Consider the following 21,522-nt stretch of genomic DNA (forward strand, 5'->3'; position numbering starts at 1 on the left):
CGCTCACTCCTCCCTTTCTAAGACTGCAGTAACATGAGCCACAGAGTGCAAAACCGTGGTACCGCCGTTCGCCTTGCTCAGGGGCCATCCTTACCATAATAACACTACTTTAGGAGCAACAGAAGTCAGACGGTGGCTGGCGGTACCACAGTTTTACTGCTCACGTTACCGCAGTTGCACAGGCGTGTCTGAGAACTACGGTGGCCTTCAGGTAACTTAAAAAGTGAAAGTCTCTCTCTAGAGCCAGCGTTTGATTTGTTTATTCTACTGTAGAAACATGGTGGAGCAACATGGCGGACTCCGTGGAGAGGACCTGCTCCATATGTAGATATGAAGGGCTCATTCTAAGCTAACGAAAACACAATGATTCTTAGTTTTAGGTGATTATACACCAACTTAAATATAGTTATGAATATGATATTAAATTCCTGCTAATAGATCCCCTGAGATGCTACACTCTGTACCTTTAGTGTATGAAAAGTAAAAGTACTCATTGTGCAGTAAAATGTTCCCTGTCAGTGTTTTACTATTATATCTGATCTTTCTGGATTAATATTACTGCTGCATTAATGTCTATGTTGCATTTCACTAAAGGAACTTTCTACCCTCCCTCAGCTTGTTAATGTGAGCAGTGTTGGGGCCCGTTGTGTGAAATAAGGAATTATAATGCCAGTCACGTGCGAGGAAAGATATTTTCTCCAGCAAGAAAAGGATGAGGTGAGACAGGAAGCGGTTTGATGTTGAGTGTGTGGAGGATTTACCTTCCCAATGGGACCATGTGTTAAAAATGTATGTAGTGGCGGTACTGTGGGTGAATCCACTCGTGTTGTTTGTGCATTCAGACAGCAGCTCTGGAGTCGTGATGGTGTTTGCAGCTGTTGAAATTCATGAGGCCCGCCGGCCAGTTTAACATCAACAATGAATGCATAGCGTCAGCTGGAGGACCCACGATGCACCACAAACAACCTGACGGGCAGCAGACCTCAGATCAGCTCTCTGTGGCAGCTTTCAAACTCTGTCACCTGTGCTCGGTCTACACTTGGTGCTACACTTCTACAAACTGGTTGACAGGACTTATTCTCCGGGGTGGCAAGTAACTAAGTACGTTTACTCAAGTACTGTACTTTAGTATTTCCATTTTGTGCTCCTTTATACTTGTACTCCACAACACTTTGGAAGCCAATATTGTGCTTTTTTTAGCAGAGATTTCCTGTTTTATATCATATTAAACTGAGTATCTTTGGGTTTTGGACAAATCAAGACATTTAAAGATATCACCTTGCTATTTTCTGACATGTTATAGACAAAACGATTACTCGATTAATCTAGAAAATAATCAGCAGATTAATCAAAAACTAAATTAATTATAAGTTGACCTACGGTTGATAAATGAATAGATAAGTGTGACATTTTGTGTTGTTCTTGTAAAATTCTCTCTATAATTGTACAGAGTTCTGTGGGTGACTAGTCAAGGGTTTCTGCTTCATAACAACACCATAAAATCAAAAACAGGAAAGACTTTGTTTTCATCAAATGTATTCAATTAATGTAAGAAAAACAAAATCAGAGCAACAATTATAAGAGATCTACTCCTAAAACATACATATTTACACAAGCAGAATCAATCCCAAACAGGAACAGATGGAGCTTTTATCTGAAATAAAATCTAAACGAAAATAAAAAATCTGATAAAAAATACAATGAAAAAGGTTCAGTTTGGACTAATGCTTACATACTGCAGCTCGGAGTGCTGATCAGAAACTATGTCGGAGTGTTTTCAATGGTTCAGAACAAACACTTAGTGGTTTGTCAAATCAACTCGTGTGTTTTGCATCTTCAGTAAACAGCCAGAACCGATGTCATGGGAACATTCCCCAATTTAAATTAGCGTTACGCTGCATGAGGCATGCTTTTCATTCAAAAAACTATTTGCTTTAATTAGCCCGAATTACCACAGTCCATTGTTGTGTTTGAGGTTGCTATGACGACACCTGCGAAGACACCTGACAGCTTTTGCACGTTGGCAGCTGGAAGCAAACGTTGAAAAGAAAATATAAACTCGGAAATCTTTAAATGTGTTGTTGGTAAACAGACGGGAGGCCACAGAGCTCAAAGTGCTGCTTATAATTCACTTTTAGGCAGGATTCAATCAACCTAGATCCAAACATCTTCAGTGTGTTTTGGACTGTTTCCCACCCGTACATGAATCTGTTGAGGCCTCAGCTGCTGCAGCAGGTGTGTCTCTGCTTTGTTCAGCTTTGAATCAAACAACAAAAAGAAAACGGAGGTCTGTATCTACTTCCTCTTCTTCGTAAAGGCCTTTGCTTCCTTCTGCAGTCCTTTGATGTCCTCTTTACCGCTGTCATCTGAGATGGGAGGCGCGTAGTCTGAGTCATCGCCCGCGTCCTCGCTGTCGTCGTTTATGAAGCTGTCGTCATCCCCAAAGTCCTCGTCGTCTTCATCTTCATCATCAATCTTTTTGGGGACGGTACGTGTAGTGCGAGCTGTAAAAGCATGAACAGTGTGAACATGACGATATAATCCAGAGTGAGACAATACAAAAGGCTCAAAGGGAGCACCGTGGAGAGTTTTGTTTCATGTTGCCCTGTTTTTTGAGTGCATTTTGAAACCAGGAGTCTTTGATGACCTGGTTCACGTTTCTACTTTTGTTAAGAAGGAAAAAAAGAGACAGACAAAAGAGGTTTGAGGTTTTTGTATCTGTTAAAATAAGGATTTTGGTTTAGGCAGCAGGATATCTACACTATTTGTCAACAAATATCAATGTTTTTTTGTGTAAAGTTAAACCATGGACTAAAGATTTTACAGAGTAATGACTTTGGACATTTTACCATGATTTTTCTTCTTTTTTTTACCATAAAACAATAAAAATCAGTCAACATTGGTGATCCTCTGACTTTTCATCAAGCACCCGCATCAATTTTAATGTGTACAATACTTTGGTTTATGACCAAATACCTGCAGAACTAATGACATTCCCATCAGCCTCAGCTATACTCTGCTGCTATTTAGCAAATGTTAGCATGTCAAAAGGCTAAACTAAGATGGTGAACATGGTAAACATTAAACCTGCTAAACATCGGCATCATTACACTTAAACAACAATTGTTTACCATATAAATATAAACGGAAACAGTGTAGTGTATGACAAGATTTGGTTTTTACTTTAAATATATGTTACACTGATAACAGGTGTATCTGTTGATCGCAGCTCATGGTTGAAAGCTCACCCTCAAAAAGCTCGTCAGTGGACCTTTGAGTTGAAATGATTCTGTATTATTCTTGTTCTTATCATTATTGATAGAAATGATGGACAAAACAAAACAAAATAATGTTTCTAGGAAGCACCTTTTAACATTTTCAATATTTTCTCATGACCTTTAGCACTCACTTGAAAGAAAGAAATCTGGCACATATATCCTTATGTGTATTTAGATGCAGATTAAACATTTTGTACACCCTATTTGTTAAATAAAAGAATGAATGAGGATTGTGCTGCTTTGGCAGAGGTTTGCTCTCTCCAACTGCTTTATAGTTTTTGTAATAATAATAATAACAATAATAAACCCATTAAACACCAACACCATTTGCGCTTTGGCCACTAATGAAATCACTGCTTGGGGTAAATATCTTAATTTAGATATATACTGTAGTTTATATTTTACTTGAGTAATCATCAATACAACATCTTGTTTCTTTTCTTCGCTCCTCCAAAGGGTAAAAGGACAGCAGAGCCATCATTTCTCCGTCCTTCTTCTTCCTGTCAGTGGCGTCTTAAATCAGGAGACAACTGTCGAGGACGTCGAGCGACTGAACGTAAATGAAGCGCTATCAACTAAATGTCAACTGAGGCTGAGAATGCAAATAGAGAAAAACATGTTTCTCATTAGTGTAGAGAGGTTTCTTATTAAATGGTGGAGGGCGGTGGTGTGTGTGTGTGTGTGTGTTTGTGTGTGTGTGTGTGTGTGTGTGTGTGGGTCAGAAGGTCATTTCCACTCCAGCGGGGGGGTTGATGTCTTGAAGGATCCTGAGATTACAATATGACCTGCTAACAGAAAAAATCAATAGGCCCCAGTGGGTTTATGGATCCTGAGCAGCTCTGGTTACGGGTCGTGTGTGTTTGTGTGTGTGTGTGTGTGTGTGTGTGTGTGAGGGAATATAAGTGTGACGCTTCTTCTTCTTCAGGTTGAGGATCTGTTGCTAAACCCTTTCAGAGAAAGGAAATTCCTTTTATATTTCTACGTTTGTTACATAGCTGTCTGTGGTTAAAGGACCAAACAGCACTAGTGTTTTTGCACAATCAGCCCAGTAAATCCTGCTGCTACTGTTAGCGCTCACATCTCATATTACTGACATTTCCCAAGTGATGCAAATGGCACTATCATTTTTAAGTGTATAACACACACACAGGGAGTTTTTCCTGGCCACAGTGCGCTTGTTGGATACTGTTGGGTCTCTAAACTATGGTGTATGGTCATAGACCTGCTCTATATATAAAGCGTCTTGAGATAACTTCTGTTGTGATTTGACGCTATACAAAAATAAATTGAATTGAATTGAAGTGTCCTGTCTTCCAGGGTCCCAACGTGCTCAATAAACTACAGTGATGCATCACAATGAAACATGTTTGCACTGTTTTTCATTAAATCTACTTAATATTAGAGTTTTAGTAGTGTTTCAATTGTAATTTTTTAAAGAAGCTTTGATCACCTGACATCAAGAAATATATTTGATATTAAAATGTATTATATTTGTCAAGAGCAGAGCCATTTCTTTGATTAAAAGATTAAAGACATTTAATGTTGATTACGTTTACTGTGTCCTTGGTGTTGATGCTGTATACTGAATTTTACTGATCTCATTGTTAATTAGAATCAGGATATTGTCAAACAGAAAACAAAAAAGTGAAACATCCTACCTGCTTTCTTTGTGTGATTGTATTCTTTCCTGTGAAGAGGATTTTTCCTGTCAGGGAACAAAAAGTCACAGTTGAGTTTGTTGTTTTCAGTAATAAATTACATTAATAAACAATGTAACAATATTTTGCTCATGTGTTGGACAGACGGAGTGACAAGACATCTCATCATATAACAGTCAGACGTGTGATCTGCAGAGGATGAACCATTTCCAGTGTAGATACATCATTGAGCTTCCTCGAGCTCGACCCTCAGGACAAACTTTACATCTTTAGCTCCAATACCGCGAACGAGCAAAATGCTTGCCAACTTTTTTGAAAGTATGAGACTTAATCTAAATAAAAAGTTTGTTCTGACTAGAAGTACTATAACAAAATGTAATACATGTTTTTGTCAATGAATAAAAAAGATAACGTGAAAGATGGATGGATGTTTTTCGGGGCATTTTTAGGCCTTTGTTACAGACAGCAGAGATGATGACGGAGAGGGAGACATGAAAGGGGATGTTGCAGTTCATGGTTGGTGCTTTAATCACTGAGCTACAGGGGCTATCACTAATTACTGCTTTAATGCAAAGTCTTATTCAGTCACCTGTAATGTGTGTCTTATCTCCTGATTGGTAAAACATATCGTCTACTACCAAAACACGTCTCTTCTTCAGGATGATGAGGAGCGTCTTGTAATGTTACGCCATCTCTGCCGTTAATGTTAGCTTCATCAGGTAACCAGGTTTCCCATCATACCTCTTAATCCCTCCCTTTCATCTGACCGTGCTGTGATGTCTGACCTGTAGCAGTCGGTGCCGTAGGGGCACTCAGGCCGGTCTTCTTCCTGCGTCTCCTCTTCCTCCTCGTAGTCGGTGTCACCGGGGTGACTGCTCTCCTGGAAATGGGCCGGGTTCTTCCTGGAAAAACAAACAGGGAGGTGATGAGAGGTCTTCAGAGACATGTCGGAGACTCTGCACACAAAGCATTTCTGCAGGATGTTGCGCTGCTGCCGCTCCCCCGTTATGTACATTTCATTTAAAAAGGACCTAACAGCGGAAGTTCTGGACCATTTAAACCAGAGACTGGGGCCAACTCTTCTTACTAATTTTAGCAGCAGCAGGGCAAAATTTTGTGAGGATGTCAAATCACAGGTCGACTAAAAAAATAAGAATTATATCCTGCTGATTAAATTTAGACATTATTGGATGTTAGTAAAGAAAATGAATTACAATAAGTTACATGATGAGAGATTTACAATCTATATTATATAAATATAAATCAATGTAACAAATGAACAGTTCACCTTTGGTAGCTAAATGACTAGAGCTGTCTTTAGACCAACATAAATCCCTCTGGTCTGTGTTGTTGTGTGTTGCAGGTAAAAAGATGAATGAGAAAGTCCATTAAAAACTGTTGTCCTCTGTAGTCGATGTATTCAGGGTAAACTGTAGAACTACCACAATGCTTGATGTTACACGCTACTACAGGACCATATTAAGAACTGAACTGAATATTTAAAATTTTGAAAGTATAAAGGACTTTACTAACCATAAATAATGTAAAATGCGTTACTTAAAGTATACACCATTGACTGTATATAAGAAGTGGACGTAGTCACCGTGATGTCACCCATTGGTTTGTGCACTGCTGTTTTGAAGCCTCGTGTTCGGCAGTTTTGCCGTCGCCATTTGCTGCCCCGTCCACAGCAGTACTTTGCTTTGTTCCTGGACCGGTACTCCTGTCTGTTTCTCCAAACTGGGGGCGTGCCGACAGTCATCTACTCTAGGTAATACCCTGACTACAGATAAGTACCTCATACAACCCCGCTTTGTGATTTAGGGTTGTGTAAGAAAACCTTTTACTCAAAATTCATGTTTAGCTTTAATGTTTTTGAAATAATCTTTTATGTTATATTCAAGAATGAATATCTGTTGAGGCTCAAAGCAGAGAGACACGAGGCGGCTGCTTTGAGAAGCTTTTGGACCTGATTCAGTTTTTGGCTCGTTTCATGTTTATCAGCTCAAGTGCACTTCATCTCATCTTTGTTGGAAAATGAGCCACATCAAAGAAAAAGCCCTCTGGCAGGACTTTCATTTTTTTTTTTCTTTACTGAAGAAGCTCAGCCTCAGTGTTTGTGCTCAGGTAAACATTACCTGTAGCAGCTCTTCCCGTACGGACACGGCTCTCTGAGTCCGGATGCGGATGCAGAGCCGCTGTTCGACCCGACAGACGCTGCTCCTCCTTTAGTGTGTTGTCCATTTTTCGACTTCTTGTCCTCACTCTCAGATTGGCTGATTTCATTCGTCCGTGTCGTGGTTTTTATGTGCGCTGTAGATGTCTCTCCTCCTCTTTCCTCCTCGTCCACATCCATGGTGAAGCCGTCAGACTCGTCGCTCATCTCAGACCTCTTGGATTCCCTCTGAAGCCTGACTGAGGGCTCTGGAGGGACATCCTGAGAGTCAACAACAGAAACAGACAAACAAAAAGGGGTTCATTAGTCTGTAAAGACAGCATGGAGACATGTTTTGGACACTCGTTGAAAAGGCAGTCATTTTACAGTCCAGTCATTTACAGGTAAGATTGACAGGAGGCCTTATTTGGACCAAACTGGACCAAAAAAACAGTGAAAACACGTGATAACAGCCACCGACTAGTCACCAACAATACTCAACTGTTTTAGACTGAGCTGCTTCCTCTTCTTCATCACTTTTGATCTTCCTTCTCCTCTTCTTCGGCCTCTCCTCCTCGCTGAGCTCCGTCTCCTCGGGTGAGGAGGTCTTGGTGGGCGTGGCCCGTTTGGCTGCGGCTCTTTTAGTGCTGGTTGAAGCTCCTTTACTTCTCTTCACAGCTGATTGAACGAAGAGACAAATGTCATTGTCAGAGGATTATACAGCAACTACAGCTCAACAGATACTAAAAGATTTAATATTTAATATTTAATAATGATATAACATTTCATCACACAAAATCTGTTAAAAATCAATGCTAGTATGAATTGTATGAGTTGGAATATGTGTAACATTTCAGGGGATCTATTAGCAGAAATGGAATATAATATTCATAACTATGTTTTCATTAATGTAGAATAAGAATCTTTGTGTTTTCGTTAGCTTAGAATGAGCCGTTTATATCTACATAGGGAGCAGGTCCTCTTCACAGAGTCCGCTATGTTGCTCCGCCATGTTTCTACAGTAGCCCAGAACAGACAAACCAAACTCTGGCTCTACTTTTCACGTTTTTATGTTACCTGAAGGCCACCTTGTGAAACTGTGAAACTAACGAGCAGCGTGTTAAACCGTGGTAACGCCAGCTGCCGTCTGACTTCCGTTGCTCCTAAAGTAGTGTTATTATGGTAAGGCTGGCCTTACTTTCCACCACTGCTAACAGTTTTGTGTGAAATCAAACTCATGACGTGACTGTGGACACATTTGTGAAAAAGACTCGGTGAATGAAAGCAGACGCCACAGAGACCATCACGAGTTTCTCTTTAGGAAACTGGAACCTTTCCATCGGCCCACTCTGCCCAGTTAAACTCAGCTCTTGAAGTGCAGCGCAGAGCGGATGGACGCAGTAACGGAGGCAGTGATGAAGTCACTGCAGGTCCATCCAGCAGAGCAGAGCCGTCTGCTTTCCTTCAGAGTAAATTTTACAGCAGCAGACACTTAAACAGCAGCACTCAGGGGGGGAAAGAGAGGATCTCCATCGTCTTCTATTAACTGCTCTAATTATCAACAGAGAAAGGCTAACCGCTGTGTTTTACACTTCTATTGATTCTCTTGTTAACGTCAGTTCGTCAAACATCACAGCAGTCAACCTGCTCAGCTTCTCTATTCAAAGAGAGCGACACCTTCAGACGCGTGCCAGCTGCTGTTTAAGGTCAACAAACGTCTGCAGCGTTCAGGTGGTGTCCCGATGTCCCAGCAGCACCTGGACAACATCACCTGGAAACAGACTCTCACTTCTTCACCAGACACTTTGTGCATTAAAGCTGAAAATGTACCACAGCACACGTGTCTTAAAAACAAGCCTAATATGGAAAATTATATTTTTTTAGCTGACATTAATGCTGGTTCAACCATTTAAAACACTTTGTAACATGGTTTTAAAAGGTTCTGTATAAATAAAGTTTATTATTATTATCATTAGTACAGTGCCCGTTCAAAATGTGCCTATGTGCGGTATCGGTAACGCAGACGGCCGTGTCAAAGCATCCGTATTTGACGCCCTGGGAATGAGAACGGGCTGAAATATCCCACTCGGTATGCATCTTGGTCACAATTTAAAAAACACATCTAACAGATGCAAGTCAAGATTGTCTGTTTATGTTATGTGTTTATGTTTAAAAACAAAAAATATACTTATTGGCCGATAACTTTCGCTATCTAAGTTTTTAAATCTCAAATACTGATATCTGCCTCAAACATCCGTTATCAGTCTCACACAATTTTAAATGAATGCCGACATTTTTAGACCCACAATAAAAAAGGGGATCCTTGAAGACCCAACAGATGTATTGTGATGTAAAGACAGATCCCATTAAGTGTCAAGTGTGGACAAAAGGGGCACCTTCTGTCTGTGTGGACAGACACGTGACAAAAGTAATAAATCCATGAGACATGAACACACTACCTTTCGGGCTGGAGGACGAGGAGGAAGCGCTGTGCGTCGCTGCCACAGCCGCCATCATCCACGCAGGTAACACTCTTCTCTTGGTGACAGACGGAGTGACGTCACTTTGGTCATCTTCCTCTTCTTCTTTTGGTTTTGTAGAGTCTCCCTACATGAATGAAAACAGTTCTCAGTAGAGTACAGTGGGTTTAACATCAGAGCTGCTGCTGCTGCTGAAAACACCGAGACTGAAAACTATAACGCTGATCATCTTAAATGATGATCAAGAGCTCTTTTTCTTTGTTTTTGCATGTCTACTCGTTCTATTTAAAGCCGGTATTTCTGCACAGTTGCAAATAAAGATCAGGTTACACTATTATTATTAATATTATACGATTTGTAGAAGTAGATTCCAGTGGTGGCTGCGTAGGATTGTTTCTGACTCGTGTGATCCAAACATGTCCAATAACTCCAGAGCATTGTTAAGTCCAAAAGTCAACAGACATTGAAAAAAGATAGCTGTAATCATTTCCAATTTTCACAACATGTTTTTATCTTCTGCTTCAATCCATATTTGTTGGCGTTTAGCCTTTAAAACAACATTTTCACTGAGGTCAAAAAGTGTTTACGCTCCTGCTCGGTGCACACAAAGGGAGGCACGCACCTGTATTAACGGGGCAGTCTAGCAGCAATCTAACGGCACCATTAATTACATTTTATATAATAAAATGATATAGTATAGTAATAAAATGATTCAGTATATAGTATATAGAAATTTCAGTATCGTGACAACACTACTGCTGATAAAGGTTTTGATGTTAAACAAACCTTGTTTAAACTTCTGTTGGCGGCTTCCTCCTGGCTGGACAGAGCTGCTGGTGTCGGCTCCTCGTGAGGTGGAGTCTGTCCAACAGGAGGAGGAGGTGGCGCCACATCTGGCTCAGGAGAAACAGGAAGTTCTTCTTCTTCTTCTTCAAACATCTGACTGTTTCTGCGGGAAGTTATATTTGACAAAATAAGTAAAAAAAATTAGTTTAAGTCTGAATAATTGAGGTTGAAGTTCTCTTTTCTTCTCTGATAAAAGCTGGAATTTCTGTCTGAATTAAACATGACCTTCAGCTGGTTTGAACAGTGGGAACATTTGCTTGAGTGTCCTTTTTCCATGTGTTTGATCTTAATTTCAAACAGAGACAGGACAGTCAGGACAATGGAGGGGACGGTTTCTCATAGATAAAAGAAAGAACCATTTCCCTAATGTTGGCTTTTAATTGAGTCAACACTTGAACCGGACCCCATTCAACCCCACACAGTCCGCTCTGCTAAAGATAAAAGATAAGATTTTTATTAAACAGCCTCTTCTATCTGATTTAATTACTTACGCAGACGTCTGGGGGAGAAATTGCAGTAAATGAGATTCATCTCTTGATCTTGATGGAGAGGAGCATTATTTTTTTTTTACATGTAAGTACCTGGGAGTGCGGTCTTCTCCGCCCACGGCCACCACCTCGTAGATGTACTGCCCTGGCAGCAAAGAGAACAAGTCTCCATGATGAAGAAGGTACCAGGAATCTCTCTGTAGAGGTCGAGGGTCGTCGCTCAGGGACGACTGAACAAAGCACGGGTTCAGGTGGGTCTAGAGATCAAAACAACAAGAGGATGAACCCATAAACTCCAGCAGGGTTATTATTGGAATGTGGGAAAAACTAAAGTCTGTAATGATGTTTTGGGATTTATATTCAGTCTTTAAAGCGGCTGTAATCAATATTTTTATAATAAGAATGAAAAGCCAACGTGACAGGTGTCTCTGGTGGTGAATTATCAGCTGAATCTGCAGCTCCCCTCAGCTTTACGGAGCTTTATAGTGAGTTTCAGCTCATTGTTTAGTTGGACTTATGTGAGAAAATCTCAAAACACAATGTACCGTAATGAATCTGTAGAAGAACACTGTACGAATTTTTTTTTTTTAAATAATATGCTTGTATTTTTTGTATCTACACCTCAGCACTACTTTGTACAGTCTGACACAGACTGCAGTCGTTTTTATTAGACCTATCACTATAACTGCACAGTAGGGGCCTTTGGTTAGTTAGTGCTCTCTCTGTAGGGCCCCTCTTAAACGGGTCACAGTGACCTGATTTTTCACCTGCAACGATCATCTGAAATCGGTGGCTGATTTTCCTTTATGCACACTGCCCTGCAGCCAAAAAACTGCCAGCGAACGTACGCTATTGAAAAGAAAAATCTGAAAGCATTGTGATTTTCTGTTTTTTATGACGCAGGTATGAAGGTCAAAGCATTGATAGCCTCAGGCTGTTATTGATGCGATTGATTCCACCTCACAATTAGAAAATGGATGAAGTGTTGTGACTGTGAAGTGTTAATTATTTGTTTGAGACGTGCTGATGCATCGACTTCAAGTCAATTAAACAAATGATAACTAGATGACGTCGGTGTGATTTATGTCTTTAATGCTATCTACTCTTTTCTAAACAGACCTCCATCTGACGTCTGCTGCTGGAATGACTCCATTCTCCCTCAAGACTAACAAAGATCTGAGCATTGAATGTATCTGTGGGAAAAATGGCATGTCATTACAGCAACTAAATGGAGACCTTTCAGCCATTATTGACAGCCATTACTCCTAAAACACAAGGTTTCTCTTGCTGCCAGAAACAGAGACCATCCATCCGTTAGCTATAACTACCGATACCTAACTACAGATACACTAAACACACTAAAGTGACATGAGATGACTTTCATTTCTACGAAATTAAAGTTCACAATAACATTTCTGAGTGAAGACTCTAGTTTGGACAGACTTCATAGCACACAATCAGCCACAAAAGTAGCACGCTACAGCTCACAGACAGGCAGCCATGCAGACAACGCTAAATAATTATATTTTAACTAGGGCTGTCAAAGTTAACGCGATAATAACGCGTTGACGAAAATTCATACTAGCTTGTCGCAAAGGAGCTTAAATAAAGCTCCAAACTTGCACTAAATTTTGGCAATGTAAAACTTTCATGGTCATTTTCAAAGGGGTCCCTTGACCTCTGACCTCAAGATATGTGAATGAAAATATGATAATCACATGCAGTTCGGGGCAAGTCATAGTCAAGTCAGCACACTGACACACTGACAGCTGTTGTTGCCTGTTGGGCTGCAGTTTACCATGTTATGATTTGAGCATATTTTTATGCTAAATGCAGTACCTGTGAGGGTTTCTGGACAATATTTGTCATTATTTTGTATTAATTGATTTCCAATAATAAATATATACATACATTTGCATAAAGCTCTCATGTTGATAAGAGTATTAAATACTTGACAAAATAAAAAGTGCAAATAATTTGCAATTAATCGCAATTAACTATGGACAATCATGCGATTAAATATTCGAATCAATTGACAGCCCTAATTTTAACCACAAAAAAAGGTTACAGATTTGTAACTCGTGGTATGTTTTGGATAAAGGCTCACCGGTATGCTTATGGTCAAACATGGCAAACCACTGGTGTGGATGTTTTAAATCTTCAGTGAGAGGACGTACCGGTTTGAGACGCAGCTGTCCGTTCAGGTTCTCCAGCAGACCATGAAGTCTGGACACTCTCTTATCGTTGACCTGAGACAACGTGAGGAAAAACAAAACAGGAGAAGAGCTTCAGTACAAAATGATTCAGATTATGTTCAGGCTCATTTTTTAGACGTAGAGATGATTTATAAACTCAGATGTACAAAAAAAAAGCAGTGATATCATATTGGAAAATCTGTCATTTTTGTGATGGCTCTAATAACATAAGTACTACGAAGACAACGGTGTACCCCGTCAGATATTACACATCCTGTACCAGCTGCTTCCATGTTATCGGTATAACAGAGTCCTCCAGTGGTTCAGAGGAAGAGCTGCAGCTCAGCTGTAACACTCACATCATCCTTAGTTTTACTCTTTAATAGTCTTTTGTAGTCTTTAATAGTCCTGGGTGTGTATGTGGAATACACGATACAAAGATATTGATCAGTTTGTCTGGATCAAGCAAAATGGTTAGTAAGGGAAACAGTATCAAAATGATATACAGTAAATCAGTGCAATAAATTACACATTGATTCTCTAATAATTAGGAAAATCTATATCTTTAAATGTGACAATTTCTGGACAGTGTGAGTGGATAAACAACCCAAAAAAATTTAATTGAAAATATTTTCAAAAGTTCAGTAAATGGAGAAAAGACAGACAGACAGACAGACAGACAGACAGACAGATAGACAGATATATATATAGATATATATATATATAGATAGATAGATATAGATAGATAGATAGATAGATAGATAGATAGATAGATAGATAGATAGATAGATAGATTATTGTCCTCTGTTGGGTAGCAGTGGTGGAAGAAGTATTCAGATCAGAAGTATAATCAGGTAAATGTACTTCAGGTATTTAAAGTATAAAAATGTCCCCTGTGACTGTTCTACTATTCAAGTGAAAGACTCAAGTGAAGTACAAGTACTAGTACTAGTACAAGTAATAGAGTACTTGAGTAAATGTACGAGGTTACATCCCACCACTACATTTACAGTAATGTTTATTAAAGTGCACTGTTAATAGTAATGCTTGTATCATAGTAAACTAAAATAAAGCCACACAGCAGGAGGACTCACTCCCAGTAAGGGCCCCCTGCCCAGCACCGTCTCCCCCGGCGGCAGGTGGATGGGAGCCCCTCCACCTCCATCGTCCACCGGGACGAGGTCGAAGCCGGAGCCGGACATGTGCTCAGCAGGGCGGGACTGGAGGAAGCTTCTTCACCCCCCGTTCACTGGAGGAACTGGTAGAAAACACATAACGATACAAGCCTTTAACCATTAAGTTCAATGGATTCTGAGAGCTTTTGGAGAGTTAAAGCAGGATTTAATATACATGTGTACTCCTGCCTACCTGTTGTGGACGCACACTGGATACTTATTCCTCTTCACAGCACAGAAAGCAACTTTGGCTGCTGTCAGCTGCAGGATTCAAAACTTCCTGGTTGCAGTGGAGCATGCGCAGTAGACGTCAGTTCTTCTGGACACCGTATTCCATTCTGATTTTGTTCAATTTAAAAATGTTCTTGTTTATTTGCGAATTATTTCTGGTTATACAATAAATCTCAAGACGGATTATGAATTAGTATATGCCATTCTTTAATTCGGCATACACATAACATACATTACACGACTTTAGTTATCACAATTTCAACTTTTTCATTTGGTCATCATGTTGTGGATTTTAATAGGCAAGGCAAGGCAGCTTTATTTGTATAGAACATTTCAGCAACAGGGCAATTCAAAGTGTTTTACATAAACATTCAAGAACATTGCGACAAAGTGCAAAAGACCATTAAGACATAATTAAAACAGTTATAAAAACATTAAAGATTAGAAAATAAAAACAATAAATTAGAATATCATTTTATAATTTGATAAAGTAAAGACACGCAATGTTATTTAAGATTCAAGATTCAAGATTCAAGATTCAAGATTCAAGATTCAACATGTTTATTGTCACGCCGGTTATTTATTTATTTAAAAAGGATCCCCATTAGCTGATACCAATGGCACCAGCTAGTCTTCCTGGGGTCCGAAATCATGTACATTAATTTATCACATACGTACTATATACAACATCACATTTGTGTTACACCAATAACACTAAAATTTTCAAACATATATAAATTTAAAATTTAAAATTCATACACAAATCTTCCACAAATTTTTTTTTTTTTGTTTAGCCTCAAGGCCCATCATCAGGGAAAAAGGAACAAAGAAAACAAAGAAAACCATACATGACCAACACTGGACTATCGATGGGTTATGGGTTACAGGGTTATACAGGTACAAATGTGTGAAATACTTTTTGCTGGGGAGCTCCATTAAAATAATAAGTTATATTACATTTACATTACAATTATAAAAGGAAATACTTTGTACAAGGGCATATTAAAAATATATACAGGCATATTAAGAACATATACATTAAGAACATATACAGTACATACAGTATAAGGTATATTTTTGTGTGAGAAGGAAGAGAAATATAACGTGTATAAAAATATAAATAAATGAAAATAAAAAATATAAATAAATAATAATAATATAAAAGTAAAACAAATATATATATAATAATATAAAAATAAAAAAATATATATTTATATTATTATTTATATATATATAAAATATATATTTATATATATATATATAAGAATAAAGAATATAAATAAATAATATAAAATATAACGTGTATGCCGAATTAAAGAGTGATACTTACTCATTCATAAACTGTCTTTATCATTATTTTGTAAACACAAAAAAAATCTCAAATAAACAAGAGCATCTTAAATTGTACAATAAGTGTACGGAGTTTGGTGAACGTGTGGCCAGAACATTTGTGTGACCCTTTGTACGCATGCGCAGTTTGATAAAAAAAACAGTGACGTATGTGTGTGAGTAAACAACCGTTGAGACATTTAAACTGTCAGCTGTCAGACGGACACGGAGCGACCTCACTGACGGTAAGAAACAACACAGATTTACACCAAACACTTGCGGTTTGTGCTTAAATATGACGGCATACATGTTATAACCAGAATTGGCATGTAAAAAATGTTATTTAGCCTGAAAACTGCAACAGGCCGGAGGGTTTTCAGTCTCTGTTAGCTAGTCAGCTAACTCGCTAGCCGTGCAGCTGAACGTGACTCCGAGCTGAAACAGTAAACATCAGATTTCTATCAAAAGAGATTCACACTTTAGTCCACAAACCAAACAGGGAAACAAATATAAACAAAGTGCTTTATAAAGGCCTGGAAATGGGTAAATATGAGTCGTTTGTGCAGGCAGGATTTTGCCATCATTCAGCCTTAAGAAGTGTAGCTGCACACATGTTGTCTGTTATAACCTGTTTATTATTTATAATCCTCTTAATTAATCCTCACCGTTAGCTGTTTACTTTTGGCATGCATATATTTTGATATTTCTGGCATTGTGTACAATTGTATGTTTTTTTTGCACCTTATTGATAATCTTGTTATTATAATAATAAATAATATTGTTTATATTTTGTTTATTTGCACTCTATATAGTCTCTATACTCTCTCTATACTCTCTATAGTACCCATCAGTTCATCATACGTGTCTGTACAAATATGTCTCTGTCATGTCCAGTTGTTTTTATCTGTCTATGTTTAATTTTATCCTAGTAAGGTGTCCTTGGGTGTATAGAAGAAAGGCACCACCAAATAAAATGTATTATTATTATATATTTACTTACTCTTACACTCATAATCATCTTATTTGTAAAGGGATCGTGTACAATGTTAAACATAAATGTTAGCCTACTATTTGATGCATTGTTTTCATCTGCAGTCTCTTAGCAGGTCACAATTAAAACATCCACACAGTGATAGAAAAGCACTGAACAAACTTAGACAGCAAGACAATACACATTATACAAAGTTACACAGAGTAATACATCACACACACACACACACACACACACACACACACACACACACACACACTCACCATGTCTGCAGCAAGTATAACAAGTTAAAAGCAAGTTCAGCAAGATCCCCTGAGAAAGCTGACTGGCTAAAGGCAGTGTGAAGAAAGATCACTTATAGAAGATATTCTTGTGGATTTTCTTTCTCTGAACGAAAGTAAACAAAGTCGCGTAATGGAGGATGGGCCAAGCCATTTAAAATGTTATACACAAAACACAAAAAATAAAGAAAGTTCTATCTTATCTTATTGTATCTTACATCATATTAATTTTGTAATTCATTTAAATTGTGTTGTTAGTGCCTGGTAAGAGGAAAATGTGTATAAATGCAGGCCTGGTGCCGGAGACAGAAATGGGTTCAATCCCTGTCACGATCAATTTTGACACAGGATTAATTCTTGATATGTGCAAAATTATATTTATAGTATATCCTACCATTATAGTTTATTTATGGGTCATGAATAACTGCCACATGTGCCTGTTTATAGTCTGTTGGTGTGAATGTCTTACTATGGGGAAATAGGGGAGGGAAAAAAATTCACCTGTTTTGCGATTTTTTCTTTTTTTATTACGATTTTGAAATACATTTTTTAATGCCAGAATCAATATATTTGCTTCATTTGAGTCTATGCCAAGTCAAGTAAATTTTATTTGTATAGCCCAAAATCACAAATCTATGAGGTGGTAGAAGGAAGTTATCGCTTTTATTGTTGTAGTCAGAGTAATGCAACATCATATCCGTTCTGTATCCGTCAACCAAAACAACCTTTTTAATGTAGCTTCTATTGGTGTATTGTGTTTTAATGTGTCCTGTCTGGATGTGAAATGTTGTTTAAATGTGCTCTTTTAATAGCAGTTTTAGACAAGCATGCGAACCAAAGACGAATTTCTGCCTTTTGTATGCAAAAAGCAGACATTGAAGTATTTTCTATTCTTCTATTCTATTCTATTCTATTCTTTATATCTTCAAAGTGCCCATCAGATTAAAAGAGATGAAGCTTCAGATGTAATCAGTAACATCAGTTATCTCTCTGTTTTCCCCAAGCTGTTTCAGACCGTTGGACTCTGAGCTATTATGCAGCATGATTCCACGAGAACCTCGCCTGTGTTTCTCCTCTCTAAACGAAGACCCTCCCTGATATCCACCTGCGACACCCCTACCCCTCAAAACTTTGCTGAGACGCTGCCGACAGAAATGAGCGTGAAGATCTTTGGCGAATTGGACGCCGGGAGTCTGTGCAGCGCCTCGGGGACCTGCAAGTTGTGGCATTACATCATCGAGGAGAGCGACCAGGTGTGGAGGAGGCAGTGTCTGCTGGTTGGAGCCGTCTGTCAGAGGGAGGTCGCCAGCGACAGGAGAGACGGCCTGTCCTGGAAGGTGGGTCAAATTTAAAGGTCTTATTGATAATATTTTTATGTAGACGAATAATTTAAAACAAATAATACATCCACTGAGCCTTTAGAAAGGTGCTAAATAAAATTATACCTATAGAACCCATTTTAATTCACATATCTTGAGGTCAGAGGTCAAGGGACGGACCCCATGGCAGTTTTTCCTCGCCAAAATTTAGCGCAAGTTTGGAGCGTTATTTAACCTCCTTTGTGACAAGCTGATATGACATGGTTGGTACCAATGGATTCCTTAGGTTTTCTAGTTTCATATGTTGGCGGTATCTTCACTCTAGCTTTAAAAAGCCTGCTACAACCTCCGAAAGATCGATCGCGTTAATGCGTTAAAGAAATTAGTGGCGTTAAAACGATTTTGTGATAACACGTTATAAACGCAGACCTTTGAGGGGATGTGACATCACAGAGAGACAGAATATGTTCAGTTGCAGGTGATGTTACACTTGGTGCCTTAAATGAAACCTGTGAGCTGGTGTTTACAACGTGGGAAGTCGTGTACACGATATGCTTGGCGTTTAAGTGGTTAAGTCGCGAGAACACCGCTGCTAAGCAACGGCAATATTAAGGTTACTGTTGGCGTCAAGAAGCCACAGAGGCTAACAATTTAGCAAGCTAGCAAGTAGGTTACATAATGCAGTAAATGCAAAGGTATAATGACAGAGGAAAAAGATGAGGTCGTTGGGAATATCAACATTTTCCTCAGATATATTATAAAATTATGAAGAATTACAATATACAACTAAAATTACAATATATTCACTTATTATGTACCGAAGAATTAACTTCAATGGCCTCCGCTATTTCTGACAATGTCAACAAACACGTCACAAGACATGAACTCGGATTTTTCAGAAACTTTCCACAAGGTTGTGAATATGACAAGAGGGGGGCGTTCATATGGACTCTACTTGTGAACACGGAAAACACGCCCCCATTTGAAGACACCAACCGTCAGGTGTTGGACAGCAACCTGCATAAAGACACTAAGGCTTCAGGTTAGACCCAGCTTAGGCCTTGAAAAGACTTGAGAGGTTAAAAGGTCAAGTAGAAAATGGCTGTATGCTTTAATTGATGCAAATAGTCCCATTATTTTGAATTAATGTAATATAAAGAAAATAATTTCACCATCAAATGTCATCTTGAATGAGAAGAGGTTTAAGCTTCTTTGATCCCCCCGTCCTCTGTCTGCGTCCTGTCTCCTCTCTGCAGGTCACGCTGGTGAAGAACTACACTCGAAGCCGTTTAAAGAAAGACTGGCTGAGAGGTCGATACAGCCACGTGAAATCAGCAGAGGAGCTGAGCGGCAGGAAGATGACGCCGCTGGACGCTGAGACCTGGGGAGAGATCCTGCAGGCCGAGCTGGACAGATGACCGACAGATGCTGCCACATTTAGGATTTTATTAAAAGCACTTCTGAGTGCCTGATTTTTAACTCTAATATATTTTATACTTGCAAATATACACAAACAATTGTACATATTATTTTTTTTGTAACTTTTTGAAAGAAAATAAGAATCATGGAGGAACGAAAAATAAGCATTGACAGTATTTAGGGAAAATAATTTCACTTGCTTTGATGTAAAAATGACTGAAATGCAATAAATTACATCGTTGTGAAGCGTGTAATGTAGTATTTGTTGACACGATGTCAGAGAGGAGTTAAGTCAACTCCTAGCATTTTCGATGCTGCATTTAGTGAAGGTGGAGTAATGTGCATTACGTTGTAAGGTGTTTCTCTTATTGTGTCCACCCAGGCAATTTATAGTCTCACAACAAGTTTGCTCTGGCTGGTGGGCGGTGTTTGGTATTTCCTCAACTGATCTCAACATGGCTACCTGGTCACAGTACACTACAAGATGTTTCTAAAAACAATTGAGAGAAATAGGCATTACAGTAACAGAATATTGATTCATATTTGATCAGCGCTGCCTAGTTTGACTGTTTGATTGGCGTTTGCGAGTGATTGACAGCTGCTCAGAGAGGGCAGACTCCAGCTTGGCTCTGATTGGTTGTTTTCTTCCGTTCTGTGAAATCTTGCAGATGCCATTAGGAGCACCGGAGGACACAGAGACACATGATTTTTTTTTTTCAGATTACCTGTCTCATGCACTATACTGTCAGGATATAGCAACCGTTTTATAAAAATAACTTTTTTTTAATCATCTTAACTCCAGTCTCGTCTACTTCAGAGAGAGAGAGAGATTGAGAGAGAAAGCTTTATGTCATTGTATTAAATACAACGAGATTCACAGTTGCCACTTCTGGTCAGTGCTTTAAAACAAATACTTGACAAGACTAAACGAGGCAGATAAAACATATAACAGGTAAAACACACACAGTTATAAAGTAAATAAAACAGGTAAAGTAGATGTAATAAATAAATATAAACACAAGTGTTACACTAGAAGTATAAAATATAAAAATAGATGTAATGTAAACAGAGGTAATTGCACTTGTAAAATAGGTAGAGTAGATGTAATAAATAAAATGTAAACAAAGTTGCACTTGAGGTGTATTTATATTCAGCTACTATTTTGATCATCAATCAGTTGTTTTTGCTATTTTTTTAAAAGCAAATATGCAAAACAAACCCTGGGTCCAGCTTGTCAAATGTGAATATTTATCACTTTTATTTGTCATTAAAATTATAAATATTATATTTTTAATTTCTGAACTATTGAATTGACAAAAGAGGCTATTTGAAATCTGCAATGGGAAATTAAAATGGCCATTTTTTCCCCCACAATCGTGTTAATTGCAGCCCTACTCTACACCAAAAAACTGACAATAATAATCTGATATTTTCAGGTGGAATTTCATTCATTCATTCATTCATTCATTCTCACTGTGCAATATCATTTTCCACTTGTGCAATTGTGTTAATAGTCTGTTTATTGTCAATACTGTATATACTGCTCCTCTTTTTATACTTCCTTCTATTTAAATGGTTCATATTTTACTACACTTTGTTTAGCTCTTTTTTTTTCACTGTGTTAGCTTATTTTATCTTATGACTTGGCCCTCACACTTTTATTTTGAAAGCCGTAAC

At 38.5% G+C, this 21,522-nt stretch overlaps 2 protein-coding genes across 2 annotated transcripts; one reads left to right on the forward strand and one right to left on the reverse strand.

The window, feature by feature from the left end:
• Window positions 1-1,516: 1,516 nt before the first annotated feature.
• aplf (aprataxin and PNKP like factor) lies at window positions 1,517-14,585 on the reverse strand. The gene is made up of 11 exons (XM_074629853.1): window positions 14,469-14,585; window positions 14,195-14,358; window positions 13,083-13,154; window positions 10,999-11,162; window positions 10,358-10,520; window positions 9,551-9,698; window positions 7,594-7,769; window positions 7,075-7,373; window positions 5,722-5,838; window positions 4,937-4,983; window positions 1,517-2,504 (listed from the first exon to the last, which is right to left on the reverse strand). The coding sequence occupies exons 2-11, from the start codon at window positions 14,300-14,302 to the stop codon at window positions 2,296-2,298; spliced, it is 1,503 nt and encodes a 500-aa protein (XP_074485954.1). The 5' UTR covers window positions 14,303-14,358; window positions 14,469-14,585; the 3' UTR covers window positions 1,517-2,295.
• Window positions 14,586-15,944: 1,359 nt separating this feature from the next.
• fbxo48 (F-box protein 48) lies at window positions 15,945-20,095 on the forward strand. Its single transcript, XM_074629856.1, has 3 exons — window positions 15,945-16,080; window positions 18,112-18,444; window positions 19,683-20,095. Exons 2-3 carry the CDS (start codon window positions 18,142-18,144, stop codon window positions 19,842-19,844), a joined length of 465 nt encoding a protein of 154 aa, XP_074485957.1. The 5' UTR covers window positions 15,945-16,080; window positions 18,112-18,141; the 3' UTR covers window positions 19,845-20,095.
• The last annotated feature ends 1,427 nt before the right edge of the window (window positions 20,096-21,522 follow it).

This window comes from Sebastes fasciatus, chromosome 3 (assembly GCF_043250625.1).
Source record: "Sebastes fasciatus isolate fSebFas1 chromosome 3, fSebFas1.pri, whole genome shotgun sequence".
NCBI classification, from domain to species: Eukaryota; Metazoa; Chordata; class Actinopteri; order Perciformes; family Sebastidae; genus Sebastes; species Sebastes fasciatus.